Here is a 21015-nt window from a genome sequence, read left to right on the forward strand (position 1 = left end):
TCCTACTCTACACTCACTCGCAGACTTGTGCCCTACCTCTTGTAGGGCGTGGGAGTCGCAACCCACTCTCGAAACTTACGCGTCCCTACCCCCATCCCCCCTTGAGGAGGTGGGATTTGAACCCTCACCTCCTCCTTCCATGTTGGAAGGGTGGCACCGGGGCGAACCCCTGGTTCAGCCCGCTCGTTTAACAAACGCTTTTCGGAGGAAAATTCCCATAGAAACTACGTACATCTAGATCTAGTTTCACGGTCGAAACACACATAAAAATGAAGAACTCCGTTCCTAGCTAGATGGCAAAATTAAAGCTTTCTTTTAAGCACACCTGGAGATGACTGCTTAGAACGACATCACCATACATCGTATATAAGTCATCATTTCGCTCAAACAGACTCAACAAGATCGGCCAGGCTCAAGTTAGGCAGAGCATTAGCGCATTGCATTCCATGATCATTTTTGCTAAACTTGTAAGTAGAGGCTTCTCCGACTGGGAAAGTACGACGACACTTGAAGCCTGAGCCTCTCCGATTGACATACCCTTCATAATGCCGCAGGGAGAACGGCACTTCCTCGACCAAAAACAGGCCTTGTTCCTCAGCCAGCTCCTTGATTTCCCACCTGCTGTATGGATGAGCTTTCTTGTGCGTCACATGAATCTCTCCATCCACGGTGACCATCTTTTTTCGCATTCTTCAGGAAGCCTCTCACCAGATCTCGGTTCAGCCTGAAAATCAGATTTTCCTTTTATTGCCTTGGATATAGCTAAATTTGCAATGTGGTATAGATCATTACAGAGAAAAACAAAGATCGAGGCACACGTTATGGGACAATATGGATGTCAGCTTTTAAATGAACGAAATGCTTGAGAGTCGGAGACTAACTCAATCTGGACTAAGGTTGCCTCGGAGCCGCTGAAGCCAGCATGAGGAAAATTGTAGACGATTCGATCGAAGGATTTGTGCTTGAGAATGGGATGCTCGCTCATGGTATGAGCGTCCACTTCATGCAAAACGGTACCCCCCAAACCCTCGATCGTTTCCAAGTTGTCAATCGCTGATGTTGCATAATTCACCCTCAACGTAGCTAAGGTGAACAAGGAACACGAAAATTTACTAAAATGAGAACTAGGATTAAAAACTGAAGGACAGCATTAGAAATGGTAAGGATAGACAATGCTTTAGGTTTGTCGATGTCGATATTGTTGGCGACAGCATTCAGAATATCCTCGGTCTTTTTAGCGTGCTCTGGTGTAAGTTGATGTCTATTTTCTCTAACATACGATTGATCGAATGTACCGGAAGATAGATGTGACATGTGATTTTTGCACGGGTACCTCTCGAGTCGAGAGAGGTGGCGACCATGTTAGCAGCGGAGCCGAATGTCCTGGCCAAGCAAGCTGCAAAGGAAAAATCACCCTCGCCCACAAGCAGTGTATAGTGGAAATTGCTGTAGTGCTTGATGCGTTTCTCTCCGATATGTGCATTCCCATTTAAGTTCTCCTCTGCCATCAATTCAATCCTCATCTGTTGGAAATTGTGATCCATTTTTGAAAGATCTAGAACACACTAGACTACTCATACTTAAGAATTAAGTATGCTTAATGGAGAAGGAACAAGTCGGCAGCCACAATTTGCTTCATGCAAAAGAAAAGTAAATGAAAGTCAACAATAGTGGCTGAAGAAGAAACCTACGTGGGCAGCAAGAAGTCAAGCTAAAGAAGTAGCTACAATATGCTTTAGGCAAAAGAAAAGTAAATAAAAGTCATCGGTAGTGGCTGAAGAAGAAACCTACGTGGGCAGCAAGAAGTCAAGCTAAAGAAGTAGCTACAATATGCTTTAGGCAAAAGAAAAGTAAATAAAAGTCGAAGTCAAGCTAAAGAAGTAAACTAAAGTCAACAAAAGTGGTGGGCAGCGGCAAAGAATAGAAAATTGGAGAATAAGGAAGAAGGAACGAGAAGATTGGAAGAAAGAAGAAAAGAAAAGCAAAGTCCAACTTGACTAGCCGCAACAAGCATGAGACAAAGAAGCAAGCTGAAATTTTATATTATTTTATGTACACTTAATAGGTAGAATAATGCGGTAACTCATGCCTATAAATAGGCCTGTAGTTCATTCATTTGAGTGTGTGAGGTTTATACCTCCATCGGTGTGGAGGAGTAGAGTTAAGATAGTTTTTTATATCATGAAATATTCCTCCATTACCTACTCCTCCATTACCAAAACATCTTGTACTATCCATTTTCATCAATTAGATAAATTATATCCCATGTTCTTTATCCTTCAATTATCCTATCTTATCCCTTGTCCATCCACTATAAACTATACCATACACTTGCACACACCACTAACCAAAACTATAATCAATACCGAAATCATGCTTCCCCACACACACATCCAAAATTTTTAACATCATCAGTTTGGCGCTAAATCATTACAGCTTCCATCTATCCTGTGTCCTGGTGCGTGCGTGCATGCATGTGGGTATATATATATAGCATTGTCGAGTGTCTTGAATACCAGAGGTCACTGCGGTGATCAGAACAGCAAGAGCAGGTGCTCGGCTCAATGAAAGAAGCAGTTATGTCCCCTAGTTTTATTCTTCCAAGAAATTAAGTTTTGAAAGCTTCATTTACCAAGAAGTTTGGTACATCCATGAATGAACGACCTTTTATGTCCTCAAGATCTTGAGAAGAGTAACCGCAAGAAGACTGACTAACATTACTTCGACGACCCTAAGACTGATACAAGCGACAGATATTCGCTTAGAACAGTCTAAGTTCGAATGGAGCTCGCACTGAAACCTAAAAAGTTCAGCAAGAACATTTAGTTTTGTTGTGGTTTTGCAACAAAATGAGGATTAGACATGATCCAAGAACCACCTTTCACGTTCCTCTCGTCATCATCCTCTCGCAGACTTTGAAAAACGTATCCGAGTTGAATTAACGGAGACGATCAAATGAAAACGGACTGAAGACGCAAGGTCTATGATCAGAGTCTTTAAGTAAGGTACTGTAGCTCACGTTCAACTCTATGAGTCAATTGTTTTACGGCATTTCCCATCATCGTGTCCCCAAATTGCCCATCAGTCTTCATTCCAAAGAGGTGTTTGGTGAGCTTTACTATTTTGCCATGCTAAGAAGACGCTCCAGGATTTGCTTCAATCCTTCTTTCATATAAGAAGTAGCCGAGAAAGAAAAAACACAACAGAGCATTAACACCGTGTACACCCACGAGTAAATTATAGAAAATGCTCATGAACTTCGCAATTTACTTGCGAAGGACCACAACCCTTTGACACTTTTTAGAAGCAATTTGAACTTGAAAAGAAGCTCTCTTGACATGATGGTGCAAACACTTGGCGGGTTCGGCGCATGATGGACCGCCTCGTAGACCGGATATTGTGGATACGGAACATAACTGGACGGCGATGAGTACTGCCGGGCCCCGTCATGGTGCCCTTGCTCGTGATCATCGTATGAATAATAGCCGGTCCTCGGCGAGTGATTCCTGCATTGCTCACTCCCTGCACGCTCACTATGGCGGCAGTACAAAATTTTCTTCTAAGCGAGCAAGTCAGCTCGGGTGGGTCGACACCTTCTCCAATCACTTCCAGCCAGTCCCATTCTGGCCTTCTTATCGCCACGGAAATGACATTTCCTATATATCCATCGGTAAGAAAATATGATGAACAACCGGGAAGAACAATGCAGTCAGATTTTGAGGCTTGATAATGCTCTCTTTAATGAATTATTTGCCCCCACAATGTTGTTAATAGTTATTGGAAAAAATTCTCTAGGATACAATAAAGTCTCAATGGAAACAATTGAAATGATAGTTGTATTTTTTGGAAAGACAACTCGAAGTTAATTTTCATTTTTTCCAGAACCGACGTACTTGTCTCAGTCTTAATAAATAGAGGCAATCCTTTGGGAAATGTTGCAAAATGAATATGCACGTTTTTCAAATGTTACATCAAAAAGACATAAAATTCTGAACAAAATGATAATAAAAAAAACATTGATTAAATTTTTTATAGTTCCAAATTTCATAACTTGTGAAGATATCAATTGAACAAATACAACCTTTCGACTAATAAATATTAGCAAGATAACTGTACTAGATAAAAAAAAATAAGTATTAGTGCTAAGTACATCTACTAATCACGCCAAAATCACACACCCATCCGTGGATATTATGGAGTCTAGCCCACGGCCCATTTTCTTCTTTAGAACAAGCTAGAAGACACCCACGCATATATAATGGCCCACTTCCTCAACCTTCTTATGTGGGACCAAAAATAAAAACACAATTTCATTTGTTTGTATAAACAAGCAACCAACATCCACCACATTCATCCATTTGTGTCAATGTTGCTTTAATCAAAGTCTATCTGATTGACGAGCTCGAATTCTCTCGTTTTGTCAAGTTTTCCTCTACCCTGGTAGTCTTCTCCTTGTGTTTTCGGACTTTCATCTTCTACTCCTCTTTATCTTCTTCCAGATATCATCTCATCTTCTACCTTGGCTTCGCCCATGGATTGGCTAATTTTCCTTTACCCATCTTCGTTTTTTCCTCCAACAAAGGGTGTCCTGTCTTGAGTCCCAAATTACCGATCATCTTCGCCGGTCGCTAATGGGTCTCATCTGCACTTTTCCTTCTTCTATTCGTCAATTCCATCTCAATTGCAACAATCCCGCTTCATCAACCCTTCCGCATGTCGCTTTTCTGTTGTAATTTCGCAGTTTCACAACTCTCGTGATTATGTTCTTGAACAATCTGCTGCAGTAGTTAGAAGAATAGGGCAATGATCGGACCCAAGCGGAGGCAAAACAAAGGCTTCAGCAATAGGAAATGTAAGACGCCATTCCATAGTGCAAAACACCCTATCCAATTTTTCCTTTACACAGTCATTTGCAGACCGATTGTTAGTCCAAGTAAAGGAGCAACCTTTAGTGGGAACCTCCATCAAAGAACAGTCATTAACCATCTGACAAAAGGTTTGCATACGGTTTTTATCAGCTGGTCGCTTACTTGATTTCTCCCAGGGGTAGAGGATGTCATTGAAGTCACCGATACACGGCCGGGGAGCATATTAGACCTACTGATTTGTCATAATTCATCCCAAAAGTGTTGTCTGAGATGGAAAACAGCTGGTGCATATAAACAGGTAAGGTGCATAATAACTCCATTCGATTTATCAGTACACAGCATATGTAATAAAGAAGAAGTCTGCCATTCAATTGTTAAATCAACCCCGGTGTTCCAAAAAGTGGCTAAACCGCCAAACAAAACGGTAGGATTAACTATCATACTCATTGAGAAACGTAACCTTGTTTGGATCCGTTGAAACAAATCCTGATTTTTGTTTCCATTAAAAAAAGAATATCCGATTTGCTCACAGGCCACCATTGCCCTCAAGGCACGAATCGTCGGGGATTGCCCAACCCCGACGGTTCCAACTAATAATCTTCATTTGTAACTTGGTGGCTGTTTAGGGCTAGCCACCAATGCCCAAGCAGTTAGGTTCATCAGCAATAAAGATTGGATTCTCCTGCAGATGGGTGTCATCAAGAGCCTCAGGTATGTGTAAAGACTTATCTGAATTTCCAAAACGCTTTGCTTTTTTCATTGGACCCGCTTTAGGGAGTAAGTGAGAGTGCTTCAACTTCTTCAATCTAGATGGACCTGTTTCAGCTTGCTTTAACTTGGCGGGTAATTTTCTTGTAATAGGATCCTCAAAGAATCTGGGTGCAAGAGGCTTCCATTGGAGCGGAGCAGCCGCAAAGTGTAATAATTTGGCCTTCATTGGGTATGTGCAAATCCTCCGTTGAAGTATTAATATGTGGTTGAGTGGCAGGAATAAGACCCGTTGGCGAATGTGGAGTTTCAGGGATGACTTCCTCAACCTCATTAGTAGACAACTTGGTTCCATAAAAGGTATTCCAAAAAGGACTATGTTGATTAACCTCGCACGCAACCAATTTCCATAATAAAGATTGTCCTTGTTGTCGGCTTTTTCAATGTCAAAGGGGTAAGTCGTACAATGTGTAGCATAATGACCAATAACCTCGCAAGAGTAACAGTAGTGAGATAATCGCTCATAGCGAAAGTCTAACCAAATTGTCTTTCCATCCAATTGAATGAGCTAACCGGGATGAGAGGTTGCTGTAAATTTAATTCTACTCTGACTTTTCCAGCTTTGAGGGGTAGAGCATTATTCTGTTCAAACTTCACTATCAGCACCCGACCAACACGACGAACTACTTTACGAAGCATGCTGTCTGTATACCACTCTAGAGGTAGCCTAATAACATGCATCCATAACTCGCACTTAGAGAAATCATAGCAGTGTAAAGGGGTATTAGGAAGCCAAGGCTTTAAAATAACTAGATGATTTGAAAATCGCCAAGGGCCACCATCCAGAATCCGTTGCTTATCTACGCTTCGATTTAAATTTAATCACATACAGACCTTCTTCACTCTGATGTATGGCTACATTTTCTGTGCGCCAAGCTAATTTCATAGTATTCTGGAATGCTTGTGAATTAATGGTCTGTATAGTTAGAATCTTACCCACTAGAGTTAATTTGCACTCCTCCACTTTGTGTCGTGGTGCGGCTACCTCACAAACTTCGATTGTTTGCTCGGACCATAGTCGTCCCATTCGGTTACGGAGAGGAGCAAGACGAGCGTCGGTTCCGTGGACAGATCGGCTGTCCGGGAGGAGCCCTTAGGCCTGGAGGATCCATAATTCCAGCCACTTCGGTGAGACACGATTCGAGGAAAGGAAATCCTGCTTAAATCGGTTGTCCAAGCAATACCACAATATGCCATGTCCATATTTAAGATTCCACTATCTATCACGCAAGACCATTGAGCAGCAAGTTGCAAGATTTTGGTGGAAACAGAGTGGTCAAACATCTGGGGTCCATTGGAAAAATTGGGATATTCTTAAAACTAGAAAAGACAATGGTGGTATGGGTTTCCGAGATCTTGTGGCGTTTAATAACGCTCTATTAGGCAAACAGGCTTGGCGACTAATACATGAACCGCTTACTTTATGGGGTCGTCTTTTTAAAGGCTTATATTTTCATACATCGGAGTTCATGAGGGCTGAAAAAGGAGTAAGACCTTCTTGGGGATGGAATAGTCTTTTAATTGGGAGGGATTCTATCTCAGATAATGTTCAATGGTCTGTTGGTAATGGTCAGAAGATTAATATTAGAGAGGACAAGTGGCTATCTAGTGGTGTTATAGGAGGCCACACCTAGAGGAGAAGCGACAAAGGTAGCTGATTTTATTCTACCAACTCAGGCTGCATGGAATGAATCCCTCCTTCGACAAAGTTTTGATCCTCAGCTAGTAAGTGAAATTCTGTCTTTGCCAATTAGACCTTCCTATCTTTCTGATTTGCTTATATGGAAAGGCCAGCTAAATGGTAAGTATACGGTTAAGAGTGCCTACAATTACATAAAAGATCATACATCCAGTGCTATCTCTGAGTTGCCTTCCTCTTCCTACCAACCACCTAGGAAGCTATGGTCATCTATTTGGCATTTATAAAGCCCCCCGAAGGTTCGCATTTTCATGTGGTCTCTATGTCAAAACGCCCTGCCTACAAAAGATAATATGTTCCACCGGCATATCATCCCTGACCCCATCTGTACTATGTGCACAACTCAACTACCCGAAACAGCAGAACACATTTTCCATTCATGTCCTACCACCAAGTCTATTTGGTCACATCCACAAGTAAACCTTGCAACAATAATGGCTACAGCTACTCGAATTGATAAATGTCTTGTAGACCTACTGGAGAACAGCTCTGATGTACCTGGACTGAAGATGGTGGCTTCTATTCTCTGGCATCTATGGAAGAATAGGAATGACTTTATCTTCCGTCAAAGAAGTTTATCAATTGAACAGGTGGTGCAGGTAGCTCTGGCCGACGCTTGCTCATCTCCTATCTGCCAGTAGTCGACCACGTCTCGCAGACGGGTCCTTCCCGATTCTGATCACCGGTGGCATCCCCCAGACCCAGGTGCTCTTAAGATCAACATTGATGGCGCCTACCCTACCTCCCCATAGGAAGGTGCGATCGCATGTGTTTGCCGAGACTTTGCGGGACGCCTTATTACTAGTTTTACAGCAACGATTACCGCCTCCTCTGCTCTACAATTAGAGATTCAGGCGCTGGTGCATACCTTAAATTTTCTGCTGCAGAAAGGACTGGATAAACATCATTTGCTGCTGGAATCGGACTACTTGGTGTTGGTGGATGCCGTGCTCAACCCCCTTTCGTCTTCATGGCAGCATCGTTCTTTGATCGCCAAAGCTAGGGCACTTTGCCCTCTTTTCCTTTCTTCACATTCGGCCTTTGTCGACAAGTTGCAAACTTCATAGCTGATTGGGTTGCTAAGTCCCATGGGCTTTCTTTGCTTCCCAACAATTGGCCCGCTTTTCCCCCTTCCCAGCTTTTACATCTTTTGTATGCTGAAGCTGTAACTAGCGGTTGTATCTTTACCTCTTAATCTATAATACCGCTATTTCCGACCAAAAAAAAAAAAAAAAAAAAAACATCCACCACATTCGAAATTTGAGAAAACACATCAAATTGAAATAATATGCGACGTGTGGGCAGTTCAAATTAATAAGTAAAGAACAGGAATGAAATCTCAGAAAATGAAAAAATTACGAAGAGATTAAGAACCAATCATATATATATTTTTTTTTTTTCTTTCTTCCGAAAGAAAATAAAATCAGTAATTACTAACCATTTGCTTCGGTAGAATCCTCATGGCCTTTGATCTGCATTTGTTGCAGTGCATTGCCATCTGTATAATTATCTCTTGCTGTACCATGAAAACACCACATCGGTTAGGCCCAAGTAACTTAAAAACTTTTCACTCCAGGCATGATATATGCGCTCCTTTACCCGACTAAATCATTGACACATTTGCCAGATCTGATTAGCTATTATTTTAGGGTTTAAATCGCGGTTTTAGTGACAAAGTCAATCTTATTATAATAATACAAACACTACTAGCTTATTTGTAAAACAAAATTCTTACCTTGTTCCACAATGAAAGGATGTGAGTACACACATGGATGAGATTTGATATTAATCAACGATCATTTTTTGAAATTGTAAAAATTCAAATTCATAATTATGAAAAATTAATTGTAGCGTTTTATCAAAACAATGCGACTGTTTATGAAGGAATGATTTTAATTCTGAATTTTATTACTTCTTCTAACCATTATCCTAGAGTTTGTAATTGTTCAGATGTAACCTCTTAATCTTTGGAAGGTTATGTCTGTTCGGATATAATTTCTCATTTTTACTATTAATTATTGAATGTGTTTGTTTAATAATGATCTTTTTCTTCTAATTTCGTTTTCTTTCAAAAGACATACAACCATAATTTTCAATTGTTATCTTTTGAGAGATCCTGGAGAAATACTATAATTGCTATATAATATTTTCACTTGAGATTTTGTTGTATGATGAAAGAAATTTACTAGTGACCATTAACAATGTTGTGGGGCAAATAATTCCTTAAAGAAAGTGATATCACATTTCAAAATCTGACTTCATTGTTCTTCCTAATTGTTCGTCATATATTTTGAACAAAAACTACATACGTCTCTTGGTTTAGAAGTTAGTTTGGTACATACCCGGCAGCATCTTAATCTACTGAAATATCTTGAACGTCAACTCTCTCCATTCTATCTTCCCAATATTTCGTCATCTAATCTCTCTCCCCGATCCAAAAGAGAAGTCTCTCTCACCTTCCAGGAAAACTGCTTTCTTTCCCTCCATTCCTTTTCTAGTCAACGCAATGGATTCATCTTAAGTCTCGTGCAAATTACTATTCACAAGAAGCAACCAATAGTTTGAAGCTTTATTTACATATCACATACGCCACCGATATAGAACCACTCAGCCATGGACTATAACATTGTCGAGCGCTCCGCAAGTCTCTAAGGCTCCCTGTTGTTGCCTTCAGCAGTCGACTTATCCGAAAGTGATTTTGTGATTGACTGGTATCTCTTTTACAGGTTTTCTTTCCTCATCTGGAGCTAGATTTAGATTTGGGTGCTCCATTTTGATGTGGATATAAATCTGTAATTTTTTTGTCCAAAAATCTAAAATTTACGAGGTATTTTCTATGCTCTTTCAACTTGTTACTATTATTATTGTCTTTATACATTGATGGTGCTAGGGATGCACGAATCTAGGTGCACACCACTTTTTGGCAAAACCGTAGCTACTGGAAAGGGAAATCTTGACATTTGTTTATCACCGATGTTGATATGAGATTCAGTGATCACCGTCGATTGTACTTTGATGTTATAATAGACTCAAATTTGTGGAATGAGCAAATCTTTACAAGGTGTATCAAGTTGATTTATCTTTCAGATTTACTTGTTTTGTGGGATTTGCATCTTTATCTCTCCTTCATGTGAAATGAAAATTTTCCTTCTGACAAAAAAAAAATAATAATAATAACCGTGGATAGTACACAGCAATTACCAACCGATGAGCAAGCCCAAAACACCAAAACCCTTCGTCTTCTTGGAGGGTTAACTGATGGTGTAAATTATTGATTTGGTGAAGCGCCATGAGTAGGAAGGGCAAACTGGTAAGTCAAGCATTGCCCGACAGGAAGGCTCTCGTCGCACCTCCTCCCTCCACCTCCCTCATTGCAATACCCTGAATAGTCCTACTCTGTGAACCGTGCCTTCTCAACCAAGCGCAATTCTGGCTCCTCAGCCAGCTTTTCTATTTCCCACTTGTCAAACGGATGAGCCGTTTTACGCATGAACCTCATCGTCCTCAATTAGCATCGGCTTGGCGCACTTGCATTAATTTATTTATATGATCTACAACTTAGTATAGATCAATGTAGGCTGGTCCAAATCGTCCTGTTTGATTAACTTCATAATCGAACATAGAACATGCATGCTTACTCAATTTGGAACTTGAATGCTCCTGACCGCAAAATTCATCCTAAGGGAAATTTGAGATGATTCGGTCGAAAGATTTGACTTTGAGAGTGGGGCGTTGGATCATGGTGTTGATATTAAGGATAAAAAGTTAGTAGTTTCTGATGAAATGTTCAAAGAATTTTGAACGCTAAATTAAAGAAAACAAAAATTGACTATTTTTATTGGAGGGAAAATAAATTATAGCGGGGCAAAAGTCATGTATAATCAATTTTGGAGAAATTTCATGGAAATTACGTACATCTAGTTTCATTGCCGAAACATGCACAAAAATAAAGTACTCCATTCCTCGCTGGACTGCGAAATTAAAGCCTTTTCTTCTAAGCACTGCTGGAGATGACTGCTTGGAACTACGCTGCCATATACACTACCAAGTGATCATTTCGCTCGAGCATGCTCAACAAGATAGGCTGAGCTCAAGTTAAGCAGAGCATTATGGGGATGTATTCCGTGATCATTTTTGCTAAAGTTGTAAGTAGAGGCTTCTCCGATTGGGAAAGTATTATAATAATTGGGGCTTTTGCCTCTCCGATTGACATACCCTTTATAATCCCGCACCGAGAACCGCACTTTCTCAACCAAAAACAGGCCTTGTTCCTCGGCCAGCTTCTCGATCTCCCACTTGCTGTATGGATGAGCCGTCTTGTGCGTCACATGAATCACTCCATCCTCAGTGAGCATCGTTTTCGCATTCTTCAAGCCTCTCACCAGATCTCGGTGAAGCCTGAAAATCAGACTTTCCTTTTATTGCCGTCGATATAGCTAAATTTGCAATGTTGGATAGATCATTACAGATAGAAGGAAAGATCAAGGCACGCGTTTATGGGACAATATGGATGTCAGCTTTTAAAAGAAAGAAATTCTCGAGAGTTGGAGACTAACTCTATCTGGAGTAAGGATTCCTCGGGGCCGTGGAAGCCAGCATGAGGAAAATTGTGGACGATTCGATCGAAGGATTTGCGCCTGAGAATGGGGTGTTTGCTCATGGTATGGGCGTTCACTTCATGCAAAACTGTGCCCCCAAAGCCCTCGATCTTTTCCAAGTTGTCAACCGCTGATCTTGAATTATTCATCTTTATCATGTCTAAGAATAAAATGTGAAATGAAAATTCACTAAAATGAGAGCTAGGGAAATGGTAAAGATAGACAATGCTTTAGGTTTGTCGATGTTGATATTGCCAGAGACAGACATTGAGAATATCGTCGGACTTTTTAGCGAGCTCTGGTGTAAAATTATGTCTTTTTTCTCTACCACGCGATTGACTGAATTCCAAAAAAGTAGCCGAGGCATGTGATTTTGCACGGGTACCTCTCGAGTCGAGCGAGGTGGCAACCATGTTAGCAGCGGAGCCGAAAAGCAAGCTGGAAAGGAAAAATCACCCTCGCCCACATGCAGTATCCTATGGAAATTCCTGTAATGCTTGATGTGTTTCTCTTGGCCGACACGTCCATTCCCACTGGAGTGCTTGATGCGTTTCCGTCGTCGGACATGCCCATCCCCACTGGAGTGCTTGATGCGTTCCCGTCGTCGGGTATGCCCACGTCCATTCCTATCCCAGTTCTTCTCTGCCATCAATCCAAACCTCATCAGCTTGGAGCTAAATCGTTACAGCTTCCACGTATATTATATATATATATATATATATATATATATATATATATATAATACCAGAGGTCACTGCGCGTGATCAGAACAGTAAATGCAAGTGCTTGGCTCAATGGAAACGGCGATGTCTCCTCTTTTTATTCTTCCAAGAAATTAGGGTTTGAAAGCTTCATTTTCCAAGAAGCTTGATACATCCATGCATGAACGACCTTTCATGTTCTCAGGATCATGAGAAGAATAAATGGCAAGAGGACTGACTAACATTACCTTGATGACCCCTAAGACGAATATAAGCGATGGATTTTCGTTTAAAACAAGAAGATTCGAACATCACAGTCAAAGCTCAAATTGAGCTCCCCATGAAATCTAAAAAGTTCAGTGAGAATTTTTTTTTTTTTTTTTTTTTTTTTTTGGTTTTGTAACAATATGCAGATTAGCCCTAAGCATAAGAAAATCTTTGTTCACGGGACGCGTACATATCTGATCTCCTAGAATTGGAATTATACCATGAAGAGGATATATCATCTTATAAATGCATATAGTGTTGCTTTGGTATGACAAAATGGAATGATTTCTAAAAATGGAATGGATAAAGAACTGAATGGAATGAAATACTGATGCCAATATCGTCTTTTCCGTGTGGGAATTGAATGGAATTGATGTTCTTATGTTTGACTGTAAAAAACAAGTTTGGTGGAAGGGAATGAATTTTTTTTTTTTTTTTTGGGGGGGATCGTGGGGAAAGGAATGGGTTGTAATGGCAAATTTCTAACAAAGTTAATTTGCAACACACTTGCATTAATTGCATTATATACTATATAAATATGATTTAATTATAAAGTAATTTACCTACTTCATCTTAAAACAAAAATTAGCATATTAAAAGATAATACCTAAATAATAATATCAATAATTTTACCCGAAGTTCCAATTATATCTCACAAAGAAGCCCAAAAATCAGCCTAAGAAAAAAGAGTTTGGGAAAATATTTTCCAAGAAGTTATTTTTAAGGAAAATGGTAATATTTTTCGGTATTTCCCTAAAACATGAAAACAACTAAAAATATTCTCCATCATTTAGTATGGAAAATCTAATTTGATTCTGACAAGCTCATGTCTAGTTGGCCTTGGGTGAGCTTGTACCTTATCTATTGTGACATCCTGAATTTCAGGTTCTGTTTTCGATTGAATAAGTTGGGTTTTTCATCGACGCGCCTATAGTTCTTTTCTCTTAGTCGGCCACTCACGAGATAACTAGCCTGTCAAGTGAAGCTGTTAAGGGATTTTAATACAATAGACTTTAGAGTTCGACTAAGAATCGACTGCTCGATCTTGCTAATCTGCAAGGGTCACTACGGCACGTTAAAAAACGATTAGAGACCGAGAGATAGGTTGATTCGACAAAGCCATGTGATTAAGTGTGGCTGATTCCACATAATTACAAAATTCCCGTTGATCGGCACTAGATCGATTTTTCTATTGTTTTGGTACCCTATGCCCATATTTGAAATCTCAAGATTTTCACGATAACCAAGAGTCGCAAATGTGGCTCGAAAATAATTGACCTCGGGTCAATTGCGCTAAAAATTCCTAAAAACTACTCAGTAGGTTAGGTCACGCTAAAATCGCATTCGGTTGAAATTAATCGCGAATTTGAATCCGATTTCATAAATTGAAAGTTCTGTCATGTCACGATTTATTTTAGGAATATCGACTTATCCTCCGAAGTATTTTTGGCGAGCCCGAGATTTTTACGGAAAATCAATTTGGATAAATCAAAAAATGAAAGTAAATTTGGATGGGAGAGAGAGTGGCCAATTTTGCTCCCCAAAGTTGATTATTTGTGGGATTAACAAGTAAGAAAGTCCACCGCCTGCGGTGCCCCAGTTGGATAAGGCTCCCATGATCCTTTGCGAGGAGGAGAGGAGTTCGAATCTCGCTGGCCGCACGGAATCTTAAATGTGACGTTGGGATGGTGGGTCCTCCGCTAGCATCACCCGGAGGTTTATCTCGTTGGTTGCCATTTTATACGGGGGGTTCCCGGGTCATAAAAAAAAAAAAAAAGCAAGAAAGTAATAGGGGGACCAAGCATTAATGATTAGATATTTCCGTTTGACTTTTATCCCTCCTTCGGCTTCTCTCGTACGCAGCTTCATCGATTCTTGCCCCTCTCGCACATTCATCCCCTTTTCCCCCTTGTTGCCACCACTTTCCTTCTGCCCTAATCCTCTAATTGGCCAAATGTTTGACTTTGATTTTTCCTTGTTCCCTCCCCTCTTGCGTCACTTGCCTTATCCGAACAGCATAGCAGTTTCTTCCTCCCATTCCACTTTCACACACGTCTCCAATTTTCCTCCATTTCTTCTCTTCCAGCCGACTGAACTCCTCTGCCCATTTCTCCTGCAGCTTCACCCTTTTCATTTTTCCTTCGTTCCTGTCGCGACAACACCACCACTCCATCTCCACCGACCCTCCCTTCACGCTGCCATTTGCCAACCCATGCGCCTCCGAGTCAAACGTCCTATTGAAGCAACCTGATGTTGACTCCTTCGCTCGTCTCTGCGCCAATTCCAGCAACTTCGCAGCAACGTCCAACGTCCACCAAACAGCTACAACACGCCAGCAGCTCCTTCGTCTTCGTGTTGCACCCGTGCCACCACTTGCGGCCACCAAGACCTTGCCAAGCCACGCTCGTTTAGCCACCGTTTTCACCTCCGCAAAAGCAAGTCCGAATCTCAGCTTTGGCTAAGACATGTTGGATCGTTTTCGGCCCGGTCCAATCTCCTGTTGGCGTCGTCGTAAACTCGAGTTTCGGCCGCCATCGCACTGCTATTGCCGTGGACTCATCAGCCAGCAAAACTGGTGAGTTTACTCACTAAACTCTGCTTAGGGAGTTAATGATGCTTAAAAGGTGTTTAGATTAGGCTAATTAAGATTTAGGTAGTTAGTTAGAACGGATTAGCGTTTTAATTATTCATGTGTGCATGTTAGGTGGTTAGAACGGTGTAATTAAAGACTAGATAGATCGTGCTGTTTATCTAGATAGATTCAGAAATTTTCTCGGCCCGTTTGGGCGGTTAATAAACATTTCCGGCCAAAGTTGGTATTTTTGGTAATTAATTACATTTATTTAATTATTTTTGGTATTTATTTAATTATTTATTATTTTTCAAAAATTATACGGGGATAGCTGATGACCGGAATTTTGTGCTGATTGCATTGATGTGCTTAGTTTCTGCAATTGAATGCTACTTTGTGCAAATTGAGTGGAAATTGTAATTTTGGGTACTTATACCAAAATTGTGAAATTTTGATATTTGATTGGAAAAATCCCAGGTGTCGAGTTTTGACTTTGGAAATGGTTTTGAGAACCGATCGAATGGTGAGATGTGAATATCAATTTTTCTGGTTCTTATTAGATTGTCAACTTGTGTGAGCAAATTATCTATCAGCTTGTGAGAACAATGATACGTCAGCTTGTGAGTGCAATATACTATATATATCGGATTGGGTGTGTTATAATATATATCAGCTTGTGCAAGCTACTATCTATATATTAGCTTGTGTGAGCAATAATATCTATATCAGCTTGTGAGAGCTATAATCTATTTTAGTTTGTGTGAGCATTGATCGTATTAATTGGATTGATAGATGGTATCGATTGTATTGAATCGGTTGGATTGAATTGATTGGTTGAGATTATAAATTGTACTGACATGCAGAAATGAACTGAGGTGAGGTAAGTCTTCTGACTTGTGTATGCCTCTAGGCGTATTTCCTTCTTAGTCGGGGTTTAGGGGGCGAACTTGCTGAAACATTATTTCACCCCTTCGTGGGCTTAACCTTTCAGGTCCCTAGTGTGAGGAACCCAGAGCTTGAGGCGGAAGGGTCAAGAGCATGGGTGGCTCAGAAGTTTTTTTTGGAGATAGACCTCCTGTACTTAGAGCCTAAAGTTGGCTTCTATTTGTAAACCAAATTGTTTATAAAAGCTGTGTTGATTGATTTGAAATTTGTTGTCCTGCTTTTCTATCCCAGGTTTATTGTGATCAGGGATTAGTAATTAGCTTTCGTATGCCCATTAAAATGAATGGGTCGGCGACATGTGTTGGGACGTCGTAAATTTATCTACTATGGAGGATGGGCACGTGCTCGAGGATAGGAGCGTGACACCTATGGCCGTTGAAGAAGAGGAAAAAAAGAAAAGAAATAATAAAATAATAAAATTTGAATAAAAAAGGAAAAATACTAAAAAAAAAAAAATAATAAGTAAAAGGAATGCACGGAAGAGAACACGCTTGGTCTAGGTGAAAGTAGGGCGCACTTTTGAAGGTTTTTTTTTTTTTTCCATTGACGAAAAATGTATTCCTAGATCAAATACCGGAAAATTCGAAAAACCTTTTTTGAAAGTTATTTTTCCTTAAATAAACAGAGTCTTAGAGCCTCTCCGTCTCTATCTTTCTTAATCAAATTGAAGATTTGCCTCCAGTCAAGAATATGAGAATGGGACGAATTACTTGTTCAATTAAATGCACGCACTAGGTTGCTTTGTTTAGAGCTAACTTGGGTACCAAGTTGTTTGACAATTTCTGGAACCACATGGCAATTTGACATTTATCTGTACGCGGTCTAGAGCTTCGATTAATGACTAAAAGCAGTAAATCCAACGAATGCCAAGTTCATGGTTATATTGTGTTAAAGACCAACTTAAAGATTTCCATGATCTGGTGGGGGATCTTTTATCATCTCAAAATGTAGAAAAAAAACATACATATGAAGCAACACTCAACTCCAGTAAGTAAGACTCAAGATCGACATTCGAAGTCCTTTTTATTGAAAGCAAAGACAGACAAACGGAACTGAAATCATGGAGTTTCAGATCAGAACTCGTGACCCGTAACTGAGGTAAAAAGCAGCAAGAAACGACACCGCACACAAGCTCCGTGCCCGCGTGATTGCACAGATCAATTAGCCGGTGCTGAAATTCGAAGGGAGACACCACGAGGCATGAGGCCGTTGTTTCAAGAAAGATTCTGGGGGAACCATAACTCACCCTGGCCTAGAGTGTAAGAACGAATGACCCTGACATGGCTGACCCAATTGCGATCCTCACTGTTCTTGCGGAGCCGATCGATGAATTGCCCATTCATGTCGCACAGAAGCAGTTCTTGGAGACGAGTGAGCATGTCTATGCCCAAGGGAAGCATATTCAATTTATCGCACTTACAGAACGTCAACTTTTCGAGAGCAGGCATTGCACCGACCTCCACAGCCACCATGCTCAGCTCACGGAATTTTTCAATCTGAAGTATCTTCAGTCTCCTGAACGTGTTCATCAAGAACTCCAGTTTTTGCCCTGTAAAAGCATCGACCATATCGAGCTCCATCAGATTAGGCAAAGCCTGAAGAGCTGGAAGCGGGTTGATGTGTGATCTCGACCCCTTTAGGCCGACTTTGATGAGACTCTGCAGGGAAGAAACCCACCTGGGTAACATTTGCAGTTGCCCTGTTAAGTAAAGGTGTTGAAGAACCTCAAACCCTGGCTTGATCTGGATATGATCCAATTCTAGATAGTCCCCTGAATCTGCTCGTAGATCAAGTGTTGAGAGATGCTCCATTTTCTGGATGGATCCACAGACTCTTCTCCCATCCTCGCTCTTCAAATTTATGAGTCCAAGCTTCCTCAAATGGATCATAGCATCCAATTTCTGAATAAGCTCTGTTGTAGCCTTCACGAGTGACAACTTCTGTATGTTAGATAAGGCCCCCCTTCCACTGTGCATCTCTACGCCCTTTGCACCATCAAAAGTCACGTCGTTCTTCACGTCATATTTATAAACAAGCAGATGACGCAAAAGGTGCAGCCGAAAAATGCTCCCTGGAAGCCACGTGACACTAGTTTGTTTGAGGTCCAAGGTTTCGAGGAGGGAAAGCTTCTTTATGGACTTGGGAACTGTCTTGACATTTGTCTCTCTTAAACTCAGGTACTTTAGAAGCACAAGTTTGACAATATCGATGGGGAAATCCTCCAGCGGAGCACCTTGCATATCTAAAACCTTCAACAACCGGAAAAACTCCAAGTTCGAAAACTTTCCTCTCCCAAACATAAACACGGACCGAACATGACCTAATGTTTCACTAAGTTCAACATTTGTGCAAATTTCTGTTTGAGCAGATAGGCGCCGGATTCTTCCCTGTGACAATGAGCTTCTTTTGGATGCAGATCTAACAAAGTTCTCTTCCACAGCCTTGGCAATGATGAAGTCATGAACAAGATTCAGGACACGGCAACTTCTCACCCGTCCATCTATATCCCTCGCTGTCACATGAACCAGATTCCTCTGAACGAGCTTATTAAGATAATTCTCTGCAACTTCCTCCAGCGATGTGTTCCTCGCTTCCTTCACAAGTCCTTCAGCTATCCATAGGCGGATCAATCTTTGCCGTTGAATAGAATAGTCCTCAGGAAAAATGCTGAAGTACAAAAAGCAGCTTCTTAGATAACTCGGGAGGTCCTCGTAACTTGGCAATAGAATAATCCCCATAACAGGAAGATTGTCTCCAAGGCTGTCGTGCAATTTCTTCCATTCATATGGAATTTGCCGCTTCCCTGATAGGAGGTTGCCTGCTGCTATTACTGCTAAGGGAAGCCCTTCACACTTCTTAATTATTTTCTCGGACCAATCCTCCAACTCGGGGGGGCAAATCCCGTTGCAGCTCCGGAAAGCCTTCTTACAGAATAGGCTTGATGCTTTTTTCCATGGTAAACCATTAAGTTCATGGACATATATGGGGTATTCGACACAAGACGCGCCAACATTGCTGTCGCGAGAAGTGAACAATATTCTACTGCCACTGGAACCATTCTGAAATACATTTACAATCAGTTCCCAATCTTGCATTCTCCATATATCGTCCAGAACAACAAGGAACCGTTGCTGCTGCACATATTTATTTAAAATTTCTCTCATGGCAACTTCATTTATGAAAACTGACCCACCAATCCCAGGAAAAAATTGCGTTAATATGCTCCTTAAAACCTCATCGAGCTTTAAGGAACGAGAGACATGCGCCCAAGCACGGAACTCGAAATGCCCCTGAACTCTCTTGCACTCATAAACCTGCTTGGCGAGAACCGTTTTACCCGAACCAGGAAGACCCACTATTGAAATTGTGGAAAGCCTGGGCTCTCCGGATAGCAACTGATCACGGATGCGTTCCACATGGCCTTCGAAACCCCCGATATCACTATCGAAATTGTGGGCCAAATGATCTTCAGACCACAACCCAGAGCTCCCACCTTCTCCAGAGCTAGTATTTCCAGCACGCAGACTATCAAAATCTTTAAAATTTTCTATATCGTTTCTAATTTCTTTGAACCTGGAAGACATTCCATGAAGAGCTTTCCATCGTGGGCCAAATTGAGCAACCCCATGAGCAAATTTCGTGATCTTGTGTGTATGCTCATGGTATGGTACTTGAAACATGTACTCATCGAAAGCATCCTCAACATCATACGCAAAATCTCGAATTTGGCATACCTGGTCTTGAAGAAGCTGGTTCCCATGAGTTCCTCCTCGGTCGCTCAGGAAAGCTTGCATTGTCTTCAACGTGTTCATGATGCGATTGATATCCGCCTTCACATCTTTTTTCTGGTTGATCTCTTTGAGAATTAAGGAGGAGACTAGCTCCACCAATGTCACTGTTGCTTCAACAGCTAAGCTAGCCATTTTCACTAGCTAACACCATGAAGGAGAAAAGGAAAACTTTCAATTGTACACAATGTTAGCCTCCGTAAGGCACCTGTCTTGGGCAGGAATCTTTCGAAGACTTTGACTTTTAAATAACGAATACGCGTCGGAAGAGTCCAAGCAAAATTAAGTTCAGTTCTGACTTATTGAAAATTCTAGGGTGACAACAGACACTTCCAAGGAAATTTATTCGCTGACTGCTTCATTGTGGTAAAGAACCGGTCAGAGTCCTAGAAGTTGTGGAAGATTCTTTCCTCAAGTTGCATCGTGCTACAGACATCTTAGCAAGAGCAAAGGGGCCTACTATCTCCACCAATCTCAGTGATGCTTCAACAGCTAGGCAAGCCATTTTCGCTTGCTAACACCATGACGGAGAAAAGGAAACCTTTTAATTGTACGGACTGGCAGCCTCCGTAGGGCACTTGTCTTATGCAGGAATCTTTCGAAGACTTAAACTTGTTATTAACAAATATTGGTTGGAGACTTCAAGCAAAACTAAATTCAGTTCTAACTTACTGAAAATTCTATGGCAACAACAGACACTTGCCGGGAAATTTATTGGCTGACTGCGTCATTGAGGTAATGAACTGGTCAGAGTTCTAGAAGTTGTGAAAGATTCTTTCCTCGAGTGGGATTGTGCTACAGACAGCTTA

General features: G+C 41.0%; 1 protein-coding gene, 1 long non-coding RNA gene and 1 pseudogene across 2 annotated transcripts; 1 reads left to right on the forward strand and 2 right to left on the reverse strand.

Annotated features, from left to right (window-relative positions):
* Window positions 1-223: 223 nt before the first annotated feature.
* LOC120295009 lies at window positions 224-1427 on the reverse strand (annotated as a pseudogene).
* A 13516-nt stretch (window positions 1428-14943) lies between these two features.
* LOC120294589 lies at window positions 14944-16623 on the forward strand. Its single transcript, XR_005551801.1, has 2 exons — window positions 14944-15476; window positions 16465-16623. It is a non-coding gene; the product is annotated as an uncharacterized LOC120294589 (long non-coding RNA).
* Window positions 16624-17632: 1009 nt separating this feature from the next.
* Window positions 17633-20341, reverse strand: LOC120294405 (disease resistance protein RPM1-like). The gene has a single exon (XM_039314470.1). The coding sequence runs from the start codon at window positions 20339-20341 to the stop codon at window positions 17633-17635; it is 2709 nt and encodes a 902-aa protein (XP_039170404.1).
* Between the last annotated feature and the right edge of the window lie 674 nt (window positions 20342-21015).

This window comes from Eucalyptus grandis, chromosome 6, assembly GCF_016545825.1.
Source record: "Eucalyptus grandis isolate ANBG69807.140 chromosome 6, ASM1654582v1, whole genome shotgun sequence".
Classification (NCBI taxonomy): Eukaryota; Viridiplantae; Streptophyta; class Magnoliopsida; order Myrtales; family Myrtaceae; genus Eucalyptus; species Eucalyptus grandis.